General features: G+C 42.1%; 1 protein-coding gene across 11 annotated transcripts in view; it reads left to right on the forward strand.

The window, feature by feature from the left end:
* The window catches only part of FAM172A (family with sequence similarity 172 member A), a 271889-nt gene that overhangs the window by 222573 nt on the left and 24815 nt on the right, over positions 1–24501 (forward strand). Inside the window, exon 11 of one of the 11 annotated variants that reach the window (XM_052776894.1) lies at positions 6375–6556. The exons of the other annotated variants lie outside the window; for them this stretch is intronic. Within the exon in view, the coding sequence (XP_052632854.1) occupies positions 6375–6556 (182 nt within the window). The remainder of the gene's footprint in view (positions 1–6374; positions 6557–24501) is intronic. 11 annotated transcript variants of the gene reach the window in all.

Genomic DNA, 24501 nt, shown 5'->3' on the forward strand with positions numbered 1-24501 from the left:
AGTAACTCTGTGGTTACTCATGAAAGAAATTAGAGACTTTTTCCTGTTTCTGGATGTACTCAGAAGCAAGGGAAGGCAGTGCTGCACCAGTACTACTCGTGCCTTGACACCGGCAGCAGCTGCTCTCCAGTCCCTCTTTGAGGGGCAGCCTTTCTTCCCACCAACCGCCACGAGACATGAAAGCGCTGCTGCTCCTGACTGCTGAAAGGTACCGCGTGCTGCACAGTACTGGGATCACAGCGACGGCGGATTTTGATCCAGACCTAGCAGAAGTGGGACCCCGAAGAAGAGGAGTGTGGCTTGTGCAGGGGTGAATTTATCAGAGGCGGCACAGAGCGGATCACAGGAGCTGGAGTGAAGCGATAGTCGCTTTTCCCCCCTGGAGAATAAATTGCTACCCTTTGCAGCAGCAGACAGAAGATAAGTCAACAATGATGCATCGCTGGAGAAAAGACAAACCTTTTACTGAAATACCTAAATAAGCCTATAGCTTGCGAAACTGTTGGTGAGGCTTCAGCTGGGAGACTGTGTATGCTGATGGGCAGCAGAGCCCACGAGAGGGGAGAAAGAACTGGAGAACCTGCAAAGGAAAGCAACGAAAGTGATGAGAAGTCTGGAAAATGTGGCCTTTGGGAAAAGGGTGAAAAAACTGAGACGGCTTAACCTAAAAAAAGAGGACTGAAAGAAAGAACATGGTGGAAATCATTGGGTGTGTGAAAGACTGTTGCAAAGAAGAAAGGAACCGTCTGCTCTCCGTACGCCTGGCAAATAGTACAAAAAGGGATAAAATTAAATCGCAGCAGGAAAAGCTTGGGTTAGACACTAAGGGAAACTTTCTAATGGTATGGCTGGAGGATACTGCTGTGGACTTTCCATCACTGGAGGAGGTGGTTAAGGACTGGTTAGACAGATGTTTGCCAGAAATAACATAGGTGCAGCAGGTCTTGCTGTCGGCCAGGGCACGGACCTGTAGACATCTCTGTCACACCTGCTTGTCCATGACTATATGAATAGGCAGAGAAAAAGTAAAAGCTAAGGGACTGAAAATCCAGGTGACCCAAAGTTTCTCAGGTTCATAGTTTTTAAGCTGTTTTCATAATTTTGAAAACACGCTTCCTGTCTTTTTTAAAGATATAAACACTGTACAATACAGTCGGGCAAAGCTTTTTAAGTAATGTAAAATAGGAATTTTTTTTTTTTTAGTATGTGTAAAGATAATACATGGATGAAAGTTTGAGGTTTGATTTCTGGCAGGTGTCTTGGGTGGCATTATCTGTTGATTTTGGCAAGATACAGAGGACTGACAGTTATTGATAACAGTGTCCTCCCCAGTATGACATACAATAGCAAAAGAAGTTCTGTTAGGAAGTGTTAACCAGGAAGAAGCTATCCCTTGTCATTGTTTTTGATGTCCACAGTGTCCCCAGTCAGGGAGTAAAGCAAATATATCGCATTGCTAAGGTGGCCAATCACACACAGGGAATAACAAATAAGCCTTAGTAAAGTATTTATGAACAATCCATTTACAAATTCATTGAATACATACATACAGCAAATGGATTGAAATCTGGATTGCTTTGTGAATTTGCTAACCAGAAAAAAAAAAGGCAGGGCGGGGGGGGCATGTGCATTTAGCTAATGTAATTTCTAATAAATAAACAAACCCTTTACAGCACAGTTAAACACGGAATAGTAAAAAGTGAAGTCTGCCTTTTATTCGTGTTAACTCCAGAACATCCTCAGGCAAGCGATTTGCAATAAGAGAAATTTGTAAAATAAATTGTGCTGATCAATTTGTTCCTGATCTTACAGCTTGTAAATAATTCTTTGCTGAGAACACTACTACTTTTAACAGCAATTGTGTGGGCCGTGGCCAGCTTCATTTCCACTCTGTTCCCAGGAAAGAAAGGAGGGAAGTGCTCTTGCATTCGCAACGTTTTCCAGGGAGTAGATTGGAATAATGATATGGCTGGGGGGAAAAAATGCACAGACCAGATCAAAACAGTACCCCGGGAACCTTTTATTTTATGTTTTTTCCCTTCCAAGAGGTCAGATCCCCAAACTCCTGGGAGTTTGGACAGTGGGGATGCTTTAGTAAATGTGCAGTGAGAAAACTGCCAGATTGAAGGTTTCTTAAGTGCTACTGTCCAAAATCACCAGCCATGCCTGAAAGTAGTAATTCTTGACAGAACATGCACTCTCAGTATGTGACTTTTAGCTGCAGGGGGCAGAGCATATGCTTTAATGCCAAAAAGTTGTTTGGGGTTTTTTTATTGTGTTTGTGTCATAACCTTTTTTATGTTATGTTTTTATGTTTAAAGTTCTTTTCCTATTTCAGTCTTTGAGGCCTCCCGTGAAAGCTCAACATAAATAACTGCAAAAAAATCCTGGAAGCCTGCAGATCATTTAAGAATTTCTGAATCTATAATTGATTCTTTACATTATAGGCTGATGTGATACTCAGTACATACATACAGTGACATTTTAATTCACTCGGGAAGGGAGTCTTTTTTTTTTTTTTAAGATTAAATAAGAGAAGGCATTTTGGCCCTACAGGGTTTGGTATGGTTGCTTTGCTAATTCAAAATATGCATCCTTCAGTCAGCCACGTATGATTTAATGAATCAGTCCAGAAACTTCTGAGCACCCAGAGTTTCCATCACTGTTGGTATGACTGGGACATGAGGATCCTGAGCGCTTTTTTAGGAGGTGCTCAGCACCTTGTTGGGTTTGACCATTAATTCACCGACTGTGTTGAGACTCACACGGGCAGCCCTCTCTGCTCCTTTGCTGAAGCTTCATCGAAATTGTGTGGTCACAGGGGTCTTCAACATACCTGTGTCTGCTTTTTGGGGGTGCCCTGAGTAATTTGCCTTGGTGGCAGAGCACAAGCTTCGCACGCGGTGACTCGAGCAAGGACAGCAACAGTTTGGGTTGCTTTGAGTTTTGTTCTTGCCCAGGGGCAAATGTCAGTCTCTTACATAAAAGTAGATAGTTAAAGGCACTTTAATAAGGCCGAGGTAATAAAACAGACTGATTTAAGGGGTTTAACGCACTGATTGGAAGGCTGATTGCGTGCAGGCTGGCTTGCTGCAGGAGGCCTGTGCACAGTCTCTGCTCTGCTATGGAGCTGCAGAATATTTTAGGGTGAGTCACAGACCTTTTAAGTACTCCTATTTAGATGTCTTTTCATGCTAAGTTCAGCAGGGAGAGGGTTAAAACCCATTTGGCACAGCCAAATGGAAGAGTTGGCATTATACAATCTGGTGGGGAGAGGAATTGGTCCACCAACGATGTCACTAATTTATTAGAAGTGGCACTTGCCATGGCTTGGTAGAGCCATTACTCAAATCCATGCTTGCAAATTCCAGATACAATTCTTTTTCTATATGTTATACCTCATTTTCTCTTGATCTAATTCCATTCCAAGATCATGGATGATGGTATTAGGTATTGATAGCAGTATCTGTTGTTTGCATATAAATATGGTAGGGTCATCTCAGAACATCAGCAAGTTGTCACACCGACAGTGAAGAAGTGCTTTCCACCATGTACAGTATTGCAAATACCAGATGCTAACAACTATTTCCTTCTCATTTATGGTTTTATAGTGAGTTGGTGGCAGTCTGTATTTTATTTACAGATGCTGCAGTGAAGTGATCAATTGCTGTCTTGCACTTTTTAATATAAATTTCTTGCCCATCTAGCTGTGTGGAAAAAGAGCTCGAAAATTTTTCAGCTAACATCAGCGAGGCTCAGAAACAAGAACCCTTAAATTATTTTTTTAATCTCATGATTTTTCAGTCACCCTCATTGTTACTTTGTGAATTTTCAGAAGGTGGTGAGGGCAGAAATGCATTAGACAAAGCTGGAGACAGAGATTGCGCTCAGACTGCTCGGTCGCGGTGTACCGCACAAGCGGGAGCCAGCATGCAGATCTTCTCACCCAGGTCTGCCATGGGTGTCCTGAACTTGGATGGGCAATGAGGAGACAGACAGCACTGTGCATGTCCGCATTATGAAATGAGGGCAGTCTGCTTCACTGGATAATACTGGATAATAGGCTGTTTCATGCAAGTAGTAACTCACTAGCAATTACATTATGCAGCTAGACACTGAAGACAAATTTTACAAAAACCATTCTAAATTTGTCTCTTTGTTGTGATAGACAAGATGGATATGCAAATAAATGAATGATGTGAATAGTTTTTACTCTGTCTCAGGCAATACTTGGAATTAAGAAACCATGTCAGGGTCTTGGAGTGTGGCTCATGAGCTGCAGAGCTTTTCCATTCTGTCTCCAGTGGTCAGCCCACAGCAGAGCCAGGGCTATTTCTGTCTGATGTTGGCGAAACTATATAGGAAATAATACAAAATTAATGTGTTTCAGTGGGCAAGTGCCTGACTTCACAACTCATAGTCTCGGCCATGAATGGATATGGAGATAGATTGGTGGCTATTTAACTTTCTCAGCCTCTGCCCATCCCTTTGCTGACCACCTCCTCTTTGCCAAAGGCTATACGGGGGTATGCACATTCCTGGCACATGACAATCTTAAACTGCAAAAAAAGTGCATTTGTGCTAATGTGCTGGGTACGTTCATTTCTGCTAATTCTACCTCAGGGGCCAGCGTTCCAGCAGAGGGGCAGGACAAGCAGCAGAAAGCAGGAGCGCTTCAAACCCTTGTAGCTGAATCTGCATGAAGTTCATGTGCTGGAGCCCTGAAATATGCTCCCCAGCCTGGAGCAGTTTTCCGAGCATGTGTAGAAATACTGTCAGAGTACATAAAAAAGCTTGTACTGAGACTGCCTGTTCTGCAAGTGGAGAACAAGGTATTTCAATTTCTAGGATTATAAATTGATGCTTAGTTGTTTACAGTACAGATGCAGAAGAATACCATTTGCAACATTACCAATCCCTTTGATACTCACCAGTTTCTTTTTGTAGTTAGATTCATAACTGTTCTTAGTTTATTGGTCTTTGTGGTTTGGGGTTTTTTTTAATCTAAAGGTGGTTGAAGACTTGAAGTTGGACAGTCTTTAGTCACGGTCATGGTCATGGTCATGGTCAATGCAGAACTTCTCCAACCTCCAGCTCCTTGTCTACAGGAGGGGTCTCTGCCTGGCTTGTGAAATTGTCTGCCCTTGGTCCAAAACATTCCTCATTTAAAGGCAGTTTTGTTTCCTGGTCACTCCCAGGATCTCAAGGTGCACCAGCAGACAAAAGCACTGCCTATTGTAGGTGTTTGACAGCAAACATGGAGCACTTTTCTTAATGTCCCACAGTGGGAGAAGAGGTCCTTGGATTAGATCAGGTCATCTAGATACACAGCTGAGCTGAGGTTGTCTCTCCTCTTGCCACGTGCAGCTTCTTGACAGAGCTAGTCTGCTTGTTCTGTTGGAACATCTTGAAGCGGGTGATCAATAGTAACAAACATCAAGGCTTAACTGGACTGCAGAACCCCACTGGGGCAACAGAACCAGACACATGGGGTCAGCGCTCAACAGGGTGCATCTGGGTGGGAGAGGTAGGAGCAGGGTTCTGGGTCTTCTGGTCTGGTCCCCAGAGCTTTTCCAGAGGTATGGGGGATTGTTGGTGGCACAGGGCTTTTGGGCATCACACCCCACTGGAAAGCTTCAGTCTGTGGTGTGCATGGAGGTATTGTTAACCCAGGTCCATGCATGTTGTGACTTTGTAAGAGGATTTTGGTCCGGGAGCTGTACCTCGGTGGTGGATGTTGTATTAAATGCTGCACAGGTACCACATCTCTTTTGCTTAATTGCATGATCCAGATGTCTCAGCATGCCTCGTCCCTTGGTTATTCCTGTTCTGGAAAATTTTTCTGCACTGGCCACTGGCAGACCTCGTGAGTTGGATGTCAGCTGGAAGAGGGTTGTGATTTAAAAGAAACAAAAATAGCAGAACCATTCACATGGTCCATTTTTTGTTCTTTCCCTAAAGCTGTCTGCCCACTGCTGTCATTTCAGGTAAACCCCGTCTGTAATGTAAAAAGCACAAAGAAAACAAACCTTCTTGAATGAGAAAGGTGACGAGGAAATTCAGTCCGACCAAGGGGATGTATCTTAAACTGTTATAATATTGAATTGTGAAAGTGCAAGCCTGGAAGGGGCCTCAGGTGGCATATCCCTCTGCCAGGCGCCAGAATGATAAAGCTACAGCTTCACTGTCAGGTGCTTATTTATACGCAGGTTTGCATACAGGCTCTGTCTGTATGAGCGTGGTGCGATGGAGGTGTCTAGGAGGTGCAGCAGCAGGTTCTGTATGCCAATACAGTCTTCTGGGGATGGAGGTCACATGGACCCACCTCTGGTGTCTCCTCACAGGAGTCCATTTCATTTCTGTTTTCCGAATAGGCATATGTAGTTTCCCCTGCCTTTCTGCACCCCAAGGCAAAGAGAGGTCTTGCACTAGCCCGAAGCTCACGACAGCCAACAGCAGCCGCATGTGTCACCAGCAGCAAACAACCATTCAGACAGCCTTCACCCAGCCATCAGGTCTGGTGCCTCCTGATGACAAACCTTCTCATCCTTTGGAGGTACCGCATCGTAGCCTTCAGGACCTAGGTGGGAGCTAGATTGTCCAAAGGTACCCCCTAATTTCTCCATGCTTTACTTCCCCATCCCTAAAGCAGGGATGCCACTTCTCTCCTGTGGTAGTAAATATGATCCAGGTGGTAGGACGTTCAGACCGTACGGCAATGAAGACATATGCATACCCAAGACAGAAAGACCCAGAGTGCAGAAGATCTCTTTGTTTTAGTTGAGTTGTTTATTTTGGAAGGAGGAACCACATTAGGAAGACAGCTTTAGCAAAATCTCGATCAGCTGCTATGAAAACATCAGCTGAAGTTTATTGGATAGTGATAAAAAAGAGAAGAGTGAGATCAAATTCCTGTCACTGCTGATAACAGGAACACATGAGATGCGAGGATCCAGAAGGGAAAGTGCTGCAAAAATATGTCTGGCCCTGCCCATGGTGGTGTTATATACATCTGATGTAGTGGAACTGAAACATCAAAAGTGATTGAAAGTATATCTGAAGATGTGTAACCTGTGGCAGACCTTAATATTTACAAATGAGAAACTGAATAAGTATTTACTACTATGATCATTTATGGCATACAAGTAAACCATGAGATAGCCTTTGAAACAGTAAAATAGAAAAAAATTTAAAAATCTATAATTTTAATCAAAAGTTTGTTTCAGTCATTGAAATTCTGTTATTGCTGCTTACAAACATTAAAGTCAATCAAAACATCAGTAGCCTGCAAGATCAATATTTTTAATATGTTTGCATTGCAGTGCTGCAGATTTTTGGCTAATGGATCTCACCCATATTGATTTCCATGGGAAATGTTAGTCTGATACTGAAATAATTAAAAAAAAAGCCAGGGATTATTGGTTTGGAATTTTAAAGGAGATAGAAGTATAAAAATTGGTTATTGACTGAATTGCTTGGGGTGAATGAACCTTGGGCACTTGCAATAAACTTGTAGCACAGAGTCATTACCGAATACTACCTTAGTCCCTTAAACCTAAAATCAGTCAATAACCTATTATAACAATGCAAATTGTGGTGAAATAACATAGCGGGTCGTTTTCAAAGCAGCAGGATATTCATAAGCATCTACATACATATATGGATGGATGTATTAAACCACCTCTGGGATATGCACAACAGCTGATTTTCAAGTTTATTTTAATACATTGAGTTTATGTTGATATTAATGCGAAAGGGTTGATTTGAAGTAATTGTTTAAAATAAGTTCAATGGCTCTGTGGCTACTAAAATGAATTAAAATACAGTAAAATATTATGTACAAATGCATAAACAGGTATATTCGATATTGTCCCAGTTCTGGACAAAGGCAGGGTGATTTCTTTTTCTATTTATTCTGCATTTTGACGTGGGGGGAAAACTACCAGCAGTGAGTATCCTGAACCTGCACAGGTGTCCTGGACCCAGACTGTCCTCACCCATGCCCCACCGCTGTCCTGGTTTCTGTGCTCCTTATTCATCCCCTTATTCCATATGTATTATGATTTTACTTACCTAGCATAATTCTTCTCTTTTTGAGAGAGGATTCTCCTTGCACATGGGAATCATGCCTGTCTGTGATATCTGGTGAAATAAATCAGTTCTCCATTGCAGAATATACTCTGCATTTCCCAGCCAGGGACTGGATGAGTTTACCACAGGTAGGGCAAAGCGTTACTGGCTAGAATACTAATTTTTATTCACAGTTAAATGAAACACCTGAGCAAAGAATTGCCTTTCCTTTCCTGCTTTAAAAACGCTCTAAGCCTCTGTTTTGCTCTACGCTGGGGACCAGTAGCTCAAGTGTTTCTGCTAAAAGTGGATAGTGCAGTATGCAAGCTGTCGAGTGAAATATATTTTCACCTGAGCTGTATAAATATTTAACAAGTATATACTAACACAGCAATGATAACTAAGTGCCTGTGATAGTGTGGGAAAGAGAGATTGTGTTTATGTTGTATTATTACAAAGTCATCTGTGGACACTTTCTGATTTTTTTTTTCCCCTAATTTGTTACTTTGCTTATACCTGACAAGGAACAAAGTGGACTAAGTTTCAGTGCTCCATTTGGGTCAAAATATAGGAAAATAAGCCATGTGCGGACCTCAGCAGAAACCTGGTAGAGGCAGGATCAGTAATTGGTGCTTCACTTTAACTACAGATGTCTGACAACATGCAGGTTATTGTATCCCACCGGAGTCTCAGTGGACTGGTGCCTTTTGGGAATAACTACTAATGAAGTCTAAAATTTCTCGGTAAACTTGTTAATAGGAGTCTCATCGTTGGCAAGGTACCTCTGTAGTTACTCTTCAAGTCATGTAGTTTCTGAATAATTAACATCCTCCAAATTGCTCGAGCCACTTATTTAGGACAGAGAGATGCATGCGCTGTTGGTGGCAGTCCAGCATCAGACAGAAGTGCCGGGCAGCAACCTGCCCATCCCTGCTGCCACATGGGAACCCGCATTGCTGTGTAGGATTGGGCTTGGGCCGGTTTTGGACTCTCTTCCTTCTTATTTTGCCTTTACTGGAATGGATTTCACTTTTCAGGTCTTTTTCACCATTGTTGTTGGTTTTTAAGTTGATACCAAAACAATGTTTCAGAATAAAACTTTCCTTATTTTCCAGTTCTGCACCCCAGAAGTGCTGATGTGTGTCTCTATTCTGTCATTTTTAAAAGACACAGTAGAACGATGAGGAATGCTTCCTAAAAACAAAGAAGTAAGGGAAGATAAAATCTTCATTTGTGAAAACCACTCTTCCTCATAGCTTGAAATTTTTTAAAGTAATTAATAAAAATTAATATTTTAACTTTCCTCACCATCAGAAGCAGAGACTAAATATGTGCAGGCAGGGGTAATGAAAAAGGAACATGAGACCTCCTCGGTACTTTAAATTTCATCTTTTCTTAGTGAGGAAAAGAAAAATATTTTTAAAGGAAGTAAAAATAGTAGTGTGTCCACCCCCCACACCTTGTTTTTGCAGATTTTCTAGCCCTTTTCAATTCAAAACAGAGAAATGTGCAAGTTTGAGGTTTAGGACATTTCCTGAAGAGAGCAAACTAAACCAACCAAGAAATCCAACAATGCTGCATATTTTTTTCCAAAATCTGTATAAAAAAGACCAATTTATATAAAGTCTAGGAGTTGTATTTAAAAAAAAAACAAACAACCTTGCATGGCACCATAGCAAAAGTTTAAAAGAGCCAGAACAAAGGAGAATAAAACATTCTTGGTCATTGCAAGTCACCTTCATGAATGAAGTAGGAAGGAAAAGAAAGATCAGTAAGTACAGCTAAGGTCTTGTAGCAGGTTCACGGGTGGGTATGGAAACCAGCGGTGACTTGACATGATGCGACTTGCAGCAGGACCCTACAAACACAGGGACGAAGACCTTTTTCCCATAAACAATGCCAGGATGTTTTTTCCCATGCATCCACTGTTTTGCTATCCACTCCCCCTGGTCCCCTCCGGGTGGTGACACCAGCGGGACGGAGGCAGCCCTGCCAGGTTGCAGAGATGTTTGCCAATGAAAACACTATTGTGTGCTGACTCTGGCACCCGATGCAAGTTCATCATCCCTACAGTAGTGAAACAGCTACAGTTATTTTCATAATCTCCCTCTGTTAAGTGAAAGTAATGGTTTTTTGCAATAGTTGGGGGGGGGGGGTTAATGCTGCGGTTCGAAAGCACAGTAAATATTTTTTAAGGTGATCGCGCTGTGTTTCAGAGCAAGCAGTCCGAATAGCTATGCGGGGAGAGTCATCTGTTTTGCTGGGAAATGTTTGTAACAGAGGCAAGGGCTGAGCGTCAGAGCTGGGGGTCTGCAGGTTGGGGTTTCACACCCCAGCAAAGCTTCCCAGGATGGGCTGTAACTCAGACAGCCCCACGGGACCCGATTTATGGCCACATCCCTTGGCTTCACCAGACCCCTGTATTTTACACCCTTTGCTCAGCCTCCACACAAGATGGGCCAGGAGATGATGTTGCTCAAGTTTCTGTGCCAGGGGATTTTTCTACAGCTCCGTCAGATACATTAAGTACTTTAACATCGCTTTGGCTTCTTCTTATTCAGAATAAAGAGGCCAGAGTGGGAAACCAGCTCATCCTGGGAAGGCAGTTGTGAACTGGGTTTAAACACAAGGAAACTGTCAGGGGAAGTGATGGGAATAACACAGTCCCGCATCCCGGAGTGGCAGGGTAGCCTGGCCACAGAGCCCTAAGCACAGGTTCCCACACGCTGAGCTGGGGATATAACCCCTAAATGGAGTAAATTATCAGGGCTTTAGCTGCATAACTTGCCTTGACTTCAGTAGGCATTGTGGGGCTAAAACTTTAAGCAATGCTGTACAGATTTAGGAGATATTCTCTTGGAAATGTTGAAAACATCACATTTTTTTTGCCTTTGTTTTCTGAATTCTGTGATCATATGCAGAAATGGTCATAATAGAGGAGGTTACTCTGATAACCTTGTGGTTTGCTTACAGAGATAACAGTGACTTCAGAAACACAAAATAAAAAAAACCATGTAGAACTCCTAAAACTTTTTTTTTTTTTCACAGACACACAAAGCTCTGTTCTTTTTTCCCAGAGTAGAAGCACGTTTGTCAGCATGGTTTGAAATAAGTATCTTAAATCTGTAATCTGATTGTATATACTGCAGAAAAAAATTCCTCTACTCAAGTATACTGCATGTACGTCTACATGCACACAAATAGTGAACAGGAGCTGGCATGTCACAGCATCAAAGACTTTTTGCCTCATGTTTGCAATGTCTATATTGTTCATCACGGAGAAGTTGCATAGGTTAGTCTTGCAAGGTGACATATATACGTCACCTGGTATAGAAAAATGGTGATGGGAAAATCGTAAAAGCGTTGTAAAGCTCTGCAGAGACCTATTTTGTGTCTCCAGTGGCATAGGTAGTCACCTGCATTCGGCTAAGTTTGCAAACACGCCTTTTTGGTGGCAATGCCTACTTCAGGAATTTCTGACCCTTTTTTGTAAGGTTCCGCATTAGGCCAGTTGGGTGGCGAGGCAGCGTTAGCAGCCATGGCATCGTGCCCTGCTGCAGCCCCAGCACTGCGGGCAGAGAGGGACTGGGGAAAGCCACCAGTATGTGCTGGTGGCAGAGACAGAGCCTGGCCAAGCCACAGCCCGGCTGAGCAAAGCACCGCTCCGCGGGCTTGCAGGGAGCTCCTAAAAACTACCACCGGTGATGACCAAAATGGATTTTAACTGGAACTCTTACTGGGATCTGAGGACCCTGAAGAAGGCGGCCGAATTCCAGCTTTGACGTGGTGACAGCGTCTTGATGATCAATAATATAGCTTTAGATAATTATTCTTTCTTGGGTCAATAATACGTTTTGTTTCTGTCAGGATGCAGGAGGTACTCCTTTCTGGTGATGCCACTAGGTTTCATCCAAACATTGTTATCACAGTTTTGCAGTGTTTGAAGCTTATTTGATGACTAGAGAAGTTAGTGAGCTGATTCAGCTTTTTATTTGTAATAATAGTATTTCTCTTATTAACCTGCAGTTATTAAAATTATGGTGGATGTTGGCATGTTCCTAAGTAGTGGGATTTGGAAACAAAATGTTCAGCATGGCCACAGTTCAGGAAAATATTTGAAGCATGATGCCACAGGACACTGGACACTATTGCATCTTACTGAATTTAACACAAATCAGGGATGTGTAGCATCCTGCAGGACTGATACCTCAGTCATATACACTGAATTTAATGATACCTCAGTCATATACACTGAATTTAATGCATGCTGAAATCTTGCAGGGAATTTAAGCAATATTTTCAGATCTGCAAGTTTCAATTATGTTTATACTTTCATATGTGCAAAATGCTTAATTCTGAATGTAATTGCTAATTTCCTACTGTGCGATATGCTGTTACATTTGTAATCAAGTCTTCCAGACAGGTAGTTTCTCTGCACCTGAGTAAGATAGTTGTAAAACAGAGAAGCTGTGTCAGTTCAGTGGATATTACTGTTGTTAGTATAGTAAAATACAGAAAAAGTAGCAGCTCCATGACAGCTGGGCAGTCTTATGATCCTACCCAAGAGTCAGTGTTCTGCTTTAAGCCAAAAATGTACAGAAAAGTAAAAGTATGGTATTTAATCAACAGAATACAACTTTTTGGACTTTTTAAGTTTGGGGAAGTTAACGGCTCCCTTCAAAAAGGAAATCGGGAATAGTATGCAGCGATTGTACAGCAGCATAGTGGTGCAGAAATACCTCTAGAGTCAGGGGTGCTGGAACTGCATCACCACCTCATACCACTTTTTCCCCCGCCTAATTCCTCCTTACTGTCATAATGGGGAAGAAATTGATTCCAAATGTGTTTTCTTGACCCCCTACTCCATACATGTTTGCACCTAACCTTAAGTGATGTTTCTACAGTCTCGCCTGTATTTACAGTAATTATATGCATAATGTAGCATATTATTGTCTGGACTTCCTGTTTAATCAGTACAGAGCTTTTTACAAGTGCAGCTGAAAAGGGCAAACAAAATTAAAGCTTTATATACCAAAACAAGTTTGATTTGCTAAGCTCCCAGCATTCCAAAGTACACAGATTTGTTCCACCAAGTTTTGCGATGGCTTGCAGATGGGCAATGATTAATCAGAGAGCTAACTGTGAAGTAGTTTGCAATTAAACTGGAAAGCTCTGAAGCATGCTAATTGAATCAGAAAATTAGAGACACTGAACAGTAATTGGCTATTTCTCATACAGCAGGTGCCAGGCCACTCATCTGTGGAACAAGGTATTTAAGGCGCATTAGCACTAGTAAAAATACTTCTTGATATGGAACAGTCAGATTTTCTGCTCATTTTCACTATCGATGTCAAAACACACAGCTGTGATGTCTAGTGCCCACAGCTCATGTTGCAACATGAGTTTGAGCGAGGTTGTCATGAGCCTACATATATGCAATGTCTTAGATCAGGCTGAAGTTGGGGTACCTTAGTAACTTCCTAGTTCTTGCAGACGAGCAAATCCCTCCTTTTTTTTTTTTTTTAAGCAAACATAGCATGATGTTTTTAACGGTAGCAATCCAGGTTGCATAGTTGATCATCATGTGCTAATAACCTCTTCCAGGCTTAGTGCGGGGAGATCGGGTCTGGACCTCAGGGTCCTCCACCATAAACCAGGGTGATGCTTGCTCATCTGCTGCTGTACCCTTTGAGTTCTGCCCACGGAAAAGTGATGTATGGTCACTACAATGGCGTTTGAAAATGAGTTTTCACTACACCATTCTGCTTCTCAGTCTTTGCTGAAAAAAGAGACTTTTTTTCTGTGCACTGCTTATGAATGTGGAGATTAGTGGAGTGTGGATTACTGAGGTTCTGCGAATTGCATTAATGAGGCACCATCACTTTTGTCTCGTTTTTCTGCAGATTTAAAAAATTGTAAGTTTCTAGTTGAATATTAGTTGAGGGCATCAACAGTATAAATCTAATACTGCTGTGAGCTTAGTAGATGCATAAAGCCAATTCATATCATGTCTCAGCATGAGTTTATATCTTCTAATTAGTACCACCATTTTATAGAGAGCACATGCAATGAAAGTTTGTTTGCCATGCCAACAGGGACCGGAGCACATACAGTAGTTTTGCTATAGTAGAGTGATGGTGCTGTATGAGCACAAACAACTTGTAGCCTGAGCAGTAGGTAACCAGAAAAGAGGGGGATTTAATAAGTGAAATGGTGGAGAGTTTTTACAGAGATATAACCATTTCCAAATTAGACTGGGTGGGGCGCGTGATTTCTTTCTTCGCAACTAATTAGAGCTTGGTATGCTTATTAGTGAATAAAAAGAAGTATTAAAATACAAATGCACTGCATCATATTACTCTGAGTATTGAGAAGCAGAATATTACAATATTCAAATGCTAATCATATCACTTAGCAGATGACTGCAGAAAGTAGTGTATTTGAACTGAGACATAAATTATAAATTGTAAACAGTGCATAGGGGATATGTTATAACTGTGTCTCATTTAAATTAAGGCAGGGAGTTTTCTCTGAAGCAGATTATGTGCCTTCATTAAGTTTTAAAGTCCCCTCTATAATGTTTTATTAAGATCACTTGGCACAGTGTTTCCCAAACTGGATGTTAGCAATATGTACTGGTGGAAACGGCCGCAGCGGTGGAGGTGGTTCAGGTGCATTGCTGCACTCCACGGCTTTAAATGCTGTTTGCATACTTTCCAACCAAGTGCTAGTGCACGTATGCTGGCAACTTTTCCATCTAATACCCCTGCCCAAATATCGCAGTGCCTTTGCTTTCTTTACTTGAAAGCAGCTCCAAAACATTTACATGATCAATGTTTGTTGCTGGAGGGATAAAGTTTGCTCTTCCATGGACAAGTGAGAACATATTGATCATTTTATTCTATTTGGTATTTCTAAATTCAATATACCTCTGGAGTCGATAAGCGAGATTGAGAGCATATTCTTTTTTTGTGTGCCTGCTTGTAGCTTGTTCTCAAGATCCAAGATACATTTTTGATTAATCACGAATGCTCTGGGGTCATGGAGAGCAAATGTGTTTGTGGAGTGTCAGCTGATGCTGTCAGATAAATGTCTTAAGCTTAGCCAGGGTTCATGCCCCAGCTTTAGGCTGTGCCAAATGTCTCCCCTTGTTGAGGCAGATAACAGCTACACTGGAGGCGACTGAGCTGTTTGTTCACTGAAAGGGCTGACCTTGCCATATGGGGCTACAGTCAGGTGAAAAAAACACCAGCGATGTTTTAATTGAAACTTTAAAAATCTTAACTTTGTGCATTTTCCCCATCTTCAATGCAAATGATTTTTGCATTCCCCTGCTGGGGCCAGCGTTTCTCCACTCACCTTCTCCAGTGGCTACCTGGCCGCCGTGGTCTCCTCGGCGCGTCCCGCCGGCTGCGGCGCCGAGTCTCCTTTGATAACCCCCATGTCTTCTGAGAAACTTCTGACAAGGTATTTTTACACTGGGCCCAAAGAGGAGAGAAGCCCTGCTGGCAAAAAATAAACATTTTTAGGGATGGTTCACGTTTCGGTTCCTGGAGTCTCCTGTAATCAGGAGCTGGTGGCCCGGAGAGGGGGGAGCGTGAGGGGGATGCTCAGCGGTGCCTCCTCTTGTCCATGGCAGGCTTTTCGCATCACCTTTAGCTCACCCGTAGCAGTCGGTCCTCTGTAACTAGTCGTCAGACACAGATAAGAAGCAATGACACAATTGCTAAGCCAACGCCTGGAGAGCACGTTGCACCAAGGCTGGTTTGTAGTGCTGAAGGCAAAAAGATGGATCATATGGCAGTGCATAAATAAGTGAAAACTCCCAGGGCTACTTGTGGGCATTTGTTATAAACCACCTCGAGTCAGTGCTTTTGCTCCCTCCCATCTCCCCAAAAACGTGTTTGTTCTTTGCTCCAAAGATTATGCTCCACTTTTTCTTTCCTCTCAAGAAGTTCATACTGTCATGGGTAAATCATCAGGGCTAATTAGACGCAATAATGCTGCAAAAAATTTCAAAAAAAAGATATAACACATCTGTCATGAACTCCCACCAGATCTCTTGGAAATGAGACATTTTTAATATTTTATGCTGAACACAAAATATCTTGAGGAAATGGTTTTATATTCTGTGTACCAAAACAAAACCTTCAGTGTCAAATGAGTAATACTGTCTAAGCAGCCCCTTAAATGCCGTTATTTCAAATCTCTCCTCTCCTAAAATATAAATTTCGTTTTAATAAAATGTACTCTGTATTTAAAAAAAAGTTGCAGGGAATAATGAAGAAAGTACAATGTCTGTGTGAAATTTTATTTGAAGCCTGGAGTGCACGCTGGTACAGGAACCGTTTTTACAGTGAGTCTTACAAACAGAGATTTTTTATTTTTTTTTAATGAGATGTTTTCAGCTAACGTCTAAATCAAATTAAATGCAAATATTTTGCACTTTAAACTAATTTTAACTAAACCTCTAGCTGCTTTTGTCCTAAAAATAACTTTGTCTTCCTTAAAACAATATTTACAATAGAGGTTTAAATCATGTTCTCCTACTGTATGTTATTAACAGTTAAATGTTTTTGTTTTGCATAATTTGTCTGCCATGTCTGCAGGGGGGGAGAGAAGATGCACGTGAGAGAGAAACATTTGAACACTTTTAATTGGTAAAAGTTGAGCAAATCCCTATTTCATGTTTATTCTTGGTGGCAGGTCACAGATTAATAAAAATACTTACCTGAGTGACAGGAAAATGCACTTAATCAAATTCCATGAATCCCAATAAAGTTCCAAATCATTCATTTAAATACCTAGCCTGAGACATGTTCTTTAAATAGATTGGTAATCCTTATTAAAAAGAGAAACATATCCGGCTTGGCACATCTACAAGTATTTCTACATGATGACCGTGTTATTCCTGACGTGCAAAAATACATCTCTTCTCCAACATGGTATTTGCACACACCATTTCTGCAGCTTTTTTTCCCCAATACAGCCACCAACCGTGGTTTTCCCCCTTGTATGTTTTCAGCTCCTCTACATCTTATAAATTGAAGTAGCACTGCCATGTCGGAGCCCCAGGTGAGGAAGGGGCTCGGTACTTTGGTTCAGTAGAGGGAGGGAGCATCTGTGCATGCTGCAAAAGTGACCCTGAGCAGATCATGATAACTGCAATGGTATGGGGGCACCTTCCACCATCCAAATCATCGTGGTCCTTCGTGTCAGCTTTGGAGGAAAAAATAATATCTCTATATATAATATTTGGGGAGGGTATTATTTTTTTTTTATAATTATATAGATATATAATTACCCTCAGGCTCGGCTCAGCTGGAAAGGCAAGGTAGAAAAGATGAATGCAGAAATAAAATTATCGACGGAATTAAATCAAAGAAACAACAGAAGTCTTTATCAGCAAATTTATCAGTACAGTTGTGCTAAAGGTCTCCTGCAAACAGTTTATTGACCCGGGTCCTGCCTCAAGTTATTCCTTCCAGGGGACACAGCATTACCTGGGATATTAAATGTTCAAATTAGCCCACCCAAATTATGAATTACATTCTGCTTTATTGTTTGTTCCTGGTCCTGTCCTTTTTCCTCCTGGTTTGCAAATTGTCTAACTGAGTGTGAATTCCTTCAGCAGCTGCTGTATCAGACCACAGCCAGCTAAGAGTAGGAGAGATGACGTTAAAATTTAAATGGTTTAGGCGGTCTCCTACCACAAGTGGATTTCTCACTGATATGACCAGGTTTATTCAGCCTCAGAAGGCAGCTCAGAATAACATTTGTCATCTGTTTAGGGTTCGTCCAACGATCAGTTGCGTTAATGGGGTTGATCCGTGAGTTGAGTTCTGCCTGCGGAATGTGCTGCACATCCCTGGCTGGGGAGCTCTGGGCAGGGGCAAGGTCCTCTGGCTGTTCCCAGGCCTGTTCAGAAGTCAGGTTATGTGTGTTTATGTTCTTACTTTTACATCTAAAGGTATTTTTATTTGGGGACTGTCTGATCAGAGAAGTTGCTGAGTTTCACAGGCAGCATTCACCTGCTCTGTTTTTTAATGATGTTAATTCAGGTGCCGTGTCATTGCCCTGGCGTCTTGAAGTTCATGGTCTGGTTCCCTTGCAAACAGAGTTAATACCATCCACTGCTGGCTTTTAATTAGACATAAAGAGAAGATAAGACTAAGTTGCTTGTACTCAGAATATGACTTTAGTGTATCCTGCATGGGAATGGATATTTGTGTCTTAACACCTCAGCAGGGGCAAGAGATATTTGCTTTGCTACAACTAGACTCTGTGAGAAAGGTTGGCCATCTTCTAGCTGCAAAAGAAACTTAATAAAGCTAATGAGGGGCCTTGGAAAACGAGCTAAGACATCGTTGTGCTCAAAAGTCCCAGACAAGCATCAGGCAAATCAAGTTTGCAGAAGAGGTGTCTGATTTGTTCAGCAGAAATGTGAGGGACCTCTCTCTTCCCACTGGGGACCCAGGCTCTCTGAGGCAGGGTCTGCTTTTCTGCAGAAGGAAAAAAGGCAAGGTACAAGCTCCCCTTCAACTAGTCAAGGCAAGTGAAGGCAAAGCAAGAACATACATTCAAAGGATGGAAAGATAAACCCATGGATATGGATGTGTGCTGGGAGAGGGGCAATGGACACCTTGCACTGGCTTTGATCTCTATGGACACGCATGCCAGGAGGGACAGTCCGTATTTAATCTTTTCTGGTTGGGAATAGAAAATATCAACCTCCTTTCTGTTTCTGTTGTCCATCTTTGCTGGGGACTAGTTCAGAGTTTCTGCAGGCACCTGCAAAAGGAATTTCTTGATGAGACTGGCGAATGGGGTAAGCCACCAGAACAGGTTTCCACCATCAAGAGCAATGTGTTGATGGTGGAAACCTGGCGACCACACTTTTCCAGCAGTTTTCAGCTGGCCCTGTTAAGGGAAACCACTGGGTGTTAGGCAGAGCTTCATGACACCTGGTCCACCTTGGCAGTGGTACATGCACTGGGTCTGCCCTACCCTTGCTGTGGTCCTCTTAACACATTTGGCAGTAGACGTACTTCCCTGAAAACTGTTTCAATGTGTGTCCTGCAAGGTTGCTTTTTCCAGCTTGAGACAGGGCAGTGTGCTTAGATGTGACCTCACTTTGTCAGCTCCCTTCCACACTACTTCTGCTTGACATGACAGCCAGCCCTGCTCTCGCAGCCCAGGATCAGCTTCTCCATGGAGAGATCTTCCTGGACATGTTAAAACTACACAGATGACTTACCTGAACTAAAGCCAGCTGATGCAAGTTCTGCTTCAAGAGAGCTTGGCAGTCAGAGTTACAGGCATGTTATGGTAGGCACCGTGCAAAGTCCTGCCACATTTTGAAATCTATATACATAAAAAAGAAGTAATGGGCAGATACAGTCAAAACCCTGTAGTATGGTGTGATAGCAGTTGTCAAAAGGACCAGCAACCTAATTACTCTGATTCTTTGCAGGCATTTCAGCAAAGGAGAGCTTTACTAAAGAACTTGAAGGAAGTTAATCAAGTAGGTCTGCAGAAGTTTATGAAAAAGATTGCATGAGTCCTTAGAGGAGTGTGTAATGAGCTGACCGGAGGCAGGAGTGAGTTTGAAAAGAGATGGGTCAGCTAGGCAGCAGGTAGGATGGTCATGTATGTCTGTGTTAGTAAATTAAAGTGCCTGCTAATAGTCCTGAGCGTTGGGATGCAGCTGCCTGTGCTTTTGTGCTCCTCATGCAGTTGCTGGTGATCCCATGCCAAGGGATGCTCTCCAGGCACAGTTCTGGAGCGAGGATTTCCCTGGGGCTGTTCCCCAAAGGCAGCTGGATGCCATCACCCTGTTTTGGGGTTGGGGAGAGTTTAGTTTAGGGAGGACAGGCATGGGCCGTTAGGTGCCAGCTGGGTACAGTGTTGTCATGGTTTAACCCCAGCCAGCAACTAAGCACCACGCAGCCGCTCACTCACTCGCCCCCACCCAGTGGGATGGGGGAGAGAATTGGCAGGAAAAAAGAAAAAAAAAGTAAAACTCGTGGGTTGAGGTAAGAACAGTTCAATAGAACAGAAGGGAAGAAACTAATAATGATAATAATAACAATATTAAAATGACAATAATAATAATAAAAGGATTGGAATATACAAGTGATGCACATTGCAATTGCTCACCACTCACTGACCAATGCCCAGTTAGTCCCCAAGCGGTGATCCCCCCCAGCCAACTTCCCCCAGTTTATATACTGGGCATGATGTCACATGGTATGGAATACCCCTGTTGGCCAGTTTGGGTCAGCTGCCCTGGCTGTGTCCCCTCCCAACTTCTTGTGCCCCTCCAGCCTTCTTGCTGGCTGGGCATGAGAAGCTGAAAAATCCTTGACTTAGCACAAACACTACTTAGCAACAACTGAAACCATCAGTGTGTTATCAACATTCTTCTCATACTGAACCCAAAATGTAACACTATACCAGCTACTAGGAAGAAAATTAACTCTATCCCAGCCGAAACCAGGACAGGTGCCCAACAATGTTCCTGGTTATGTTTAATTTGTCAGCATAGATGAAGCCTGTGAGCTCTGAAAGTGAAAACAACTTCTTTACGTTAGACATGATCAAGAAAGTGGAGCCGGCGAAGGTTGCAAAGAGGAATGCATGGTCAAAGCTGTACAATATGAAAAACAGTCTTTGTGGTAACATTCAGGAGGAGCATCTGCAGGGCAGGGGTTCACTGGCAGGACCAGAGGAAAAGGCAATGTAGTGACCATGGTCAAGTCAGTGAGCCTGGGCAGCAGTGCTGGCTTTAATGAACCAGGTGAGAATGGTTTTAGGGATGTTACACAAGATTTACAGAACAGCAGCAGCCAACATGAGCCAAGTGTCAGTCCCAGAAAATACAGAGAGAGCATGAGACTTCATGTCAGTGAAAAAAACCCTGTGTTTTATATTGGATTTTTACCTTTGTTTTCAATGTCCGTTAAAGACATACATTTAGCAACATGAATGCAAGTCTTTCAAAGCTGAATTTCTTATTATGATTATGTAAATGTTGCAAGTTGATTAAGTCTTTGTAGTTATGTTTTTGGCTCATAGCAACATCTTTATCAGCAGCATAATTCATACTGTAGCAGTTAGTATGACACTAGAGAGAAGTATCAGTTTATTTCTTAGAGCTAATTGGCTTCACTACATAGTTCAAAAATCATTGGCATGTAGTCAAACCCTACTCACAGAAAATGCACCACACGAATAAACTCAGATCTGATATTAGCTGTATTGCTATTAAATTTAAACGAATGCATATCCAACCTATCTCATTATTTTAAAGCTGTGTATCGCAATGTAAATACTAAATCAGACTCAGTAGGTCTGTTTTGTCTATCAGGTACATGGCTGTTACTCTCACAGAATTCTTTTGGAAAGGCAAAATGAGTTTCTATAACCATATCTTTGTTCTCTTGTATTTTAGGAAGGAAAGACTTGTAGTGTAAGCATTCTCACTAATTAATATGTTTTGGGGAGGCTAAACAAAAGATAGGCTGGATATAACCCCAATATAAGGGTCTAATTTTAAAGAGTAGGAAATTTACCTGGGGTATAAAGAAGAAAAACATCAGGTTTTATTTTATGTTTCAGTTTAGAGAAGGCAAAGACATGGCATCTGTCACACTAGTCTTGTTTCTTTTTCCGTTTTCTTTTTTTTTTTTTAGTTTTAGGTGGTTGTGCTTTATTATGTGTTTGTTTAGCGCCTACAGTTATTAAGAGCTGCCTGGAGGAGAGACAGTGATGGCTGTTTCACCCCCACCTTTCTAGTCTGTTCTGGCCCTTCTGAGCAAATGTTAGCACAAGCGGCAGAAGGGGGGACAAGAGAGTGATGGTTGGGGCTTAGGGAAGCAGGATCAGTGGTGGGGTGGAAAAAGAGCTGGGAAAGGAAAATGTGACTCTCTGAAATACTTCATCAGCTGCAAGCCACTTCATCATTTGGAGCCACTGCCTCCAAAAAGCCTTGTTCGGGCTTCCTCAAGGAGGGTAGCAGTGGAGGGGCCTTATCTGCTGATGCTAAGAAAGAAACATGTGCAGTGCTAGGTGACCCAGCTTCTGACATTTAATTCAGACCTTTCACTGATGCCAGTCTGCTTCGCCCTTCCCATTTTAAGACTGCAGAGGAAACTCTCAGCAGCAGCTGAGTAGATGTTGCAATGCATGAGAACTTATGTTTTCAAAAATAGACATTTAAAAAATGCTAAACCTAGCAATAAAACATCTGCCTTTGTTTTATAGCAGTATGATGCTTGCAATGGCTTAAACTACAGAAATGCCTCTGACCTCTTGGCTGCTCAACAGAGCAGCGCTGTACCCTGCTTCACTGTGGGGAAGAGAGTATGAACGGTGCCTATGGGCTGATAAAAGTTTCTCTTCGTAATGAGGTACAGGCTGTAAGCAAGCGCTGCATTATCTTTACAGCTGACTTTCACATTGTGAAATTTTAGGCTAATTTTCATCACGAATAAAGTTCACGGATTATTTTGTCATTACTGGCTAATGCACGCCCGTGGCCAGCCTCTCGTAAGCCCAAGATGATCCGCGTACCTTTTCAAAAGGCAGCTGCAGGCAAGTGGAAATGAGACCTGAGGCACTGCGAGATTCGCACCTTATTAAAATGTAGACTGAATTCCTTACAGATACCCGCTCAGGTATCTTGTATCATCTTCTATCGGGATTGTATCTCCGCTTTGGTTTGTATGACATTACCTGTTTTGAATAGGACAAAGGCTCACTGCTGCTGTCAGTCCTGTTTCATGCTCAATATTCATCAGCTCCTTTGTGGATGCCATTTTTTATCAGGCATCCAGAAGAGCATCCCTCTGCTGACCTGCCGTTTCCCAACGCATCGCTCTTTGGCTCGCACGATTTCTGGGGAGACAAGCTCAGACCTGGATGCTTTTCCTCTCCGCGGCAGAGAAAAGGGACGTCTCTGGTGCCTGCTTGCCGAGAAAGTTGATTCATGTGTAAATTACCGGTTGCCCTTTATTTGCTCAGTCCGTGGAGAGTACACACACAGATAAAAGGCTCGGTGGGTCAGGGCTGAGTACGTGCCGGTTTCTCCCGTGGCTGCAATGACAGGGTTAGGGTTGTTGTCAAAGATTATTGGACAGGCTCTGATGTCTTATCGTTATTTACTCATGGTGTAGCACATAAAAATAAAATTCAGCACACGGGAGGCTTTTGCAGCGCCTCAGCCAAGCGTGCATCGCAGCTGCATGGTGTCATTAACATCAGCCTTCAGTATCAGGAGTTTTGCACATCTGTCTTTATACTGAACTGCTTTGCTTTAAATACGTGTTATACCTAGAGTGAGAGCATGCTGCAGGCTTCTCCAGCCCTCTGCAGAAAAAAAGTAGGTATTATCTGAGCAAAATCACTTCTAAGATCTTATATAAAAAAGTGGCAGAGGGAGGGTTGCACTAGTTTTGCACTGAAACCCCTTTAGAGTTTGATTTCACGTGTTTGTAATTCCCAGTCATGGCATTGAATGGCTCTCAGATTCTTCCAACACCCTGTGTTGTGTCTCATTTAATAACGTAGTTGTAATATATTTGTCTACTTTACAACTGTATTTGTATTGGCATATAAAGTGTGCAGCAGCTGGGAGCTGTGTGGGGGTGGCAGAAAGTTATTTGATCTACAAAATCAGTTACCTGTCACTCAATTGCCTTTCACTGAAACATAATAAAGAATCATTATGGGCCTATTAGCAGTGCTGATGTAAATGCATTTTATGTGCCATTTTCAGATCAACAGTTACCACACAAAAGTAAAGTTGTTAAGTACAACCTCCTTTGTTTAAGAAGGCAAATCATAAATCAGGCAGGATATTAAGCTTATGAAATGTAAATTCAGGACCCCCAGGGTCTGATCTATCGGGTCAGCTTCAGCTTAGGCATTGGGCGCTATCCTTCCCTTCAATAACCAGTAGACAAAGTCGTCTGTGCTAACATATTGCTTTCTACTTTTGTAACAGTGTTATGAATGCTCTTCTTAAAAGGCTTGGGGGGCGGAAGATTTTTAATATATTTAAAAAACATGAAATTAAATGGCTCAGACTGGATTAGGAGTGTGAGGGTATAACTTGTTGCACACAGGTTTTATATCTCCCATGAGAATTCTTTTCTTTTTCATTGTTATTAATGATACCACATTTTTGTGTATAATATTGATGCTATTGAAATCACTTAACAGCTTTATTTGCCAGAGAGAACCTGTCTAAAAAAAGAAAGTTGTTAACGCTAATATTTTGAAATTCACCTCACATTCTTGGTTACTCTTGTAGTTATTTAAATGGCATTTGGAAAATTCCCACAGTTTCAGAATCTAAGTTTCCTCTTGATCTTATCAATGCAGTTTGAAGCAAGTGTCTTCAAAGCCACCCATAAGTGCACTTTTTTT

The sequence above is a fragment of the Harpia harpyja genome, chromosome Z (assembly GCF_026419915.1).
Source record: "Harpia harpyja isolate bHarHar1 chromosome Z, bHarHar1 primary haplotype, whole genome shotgun sequence".
Lineage (NCBI taxonomy): Eukaryota > Metazoa > Chordata > Aves > Accipitriformes > Accipitridae > Harpia > Harpia harpyja.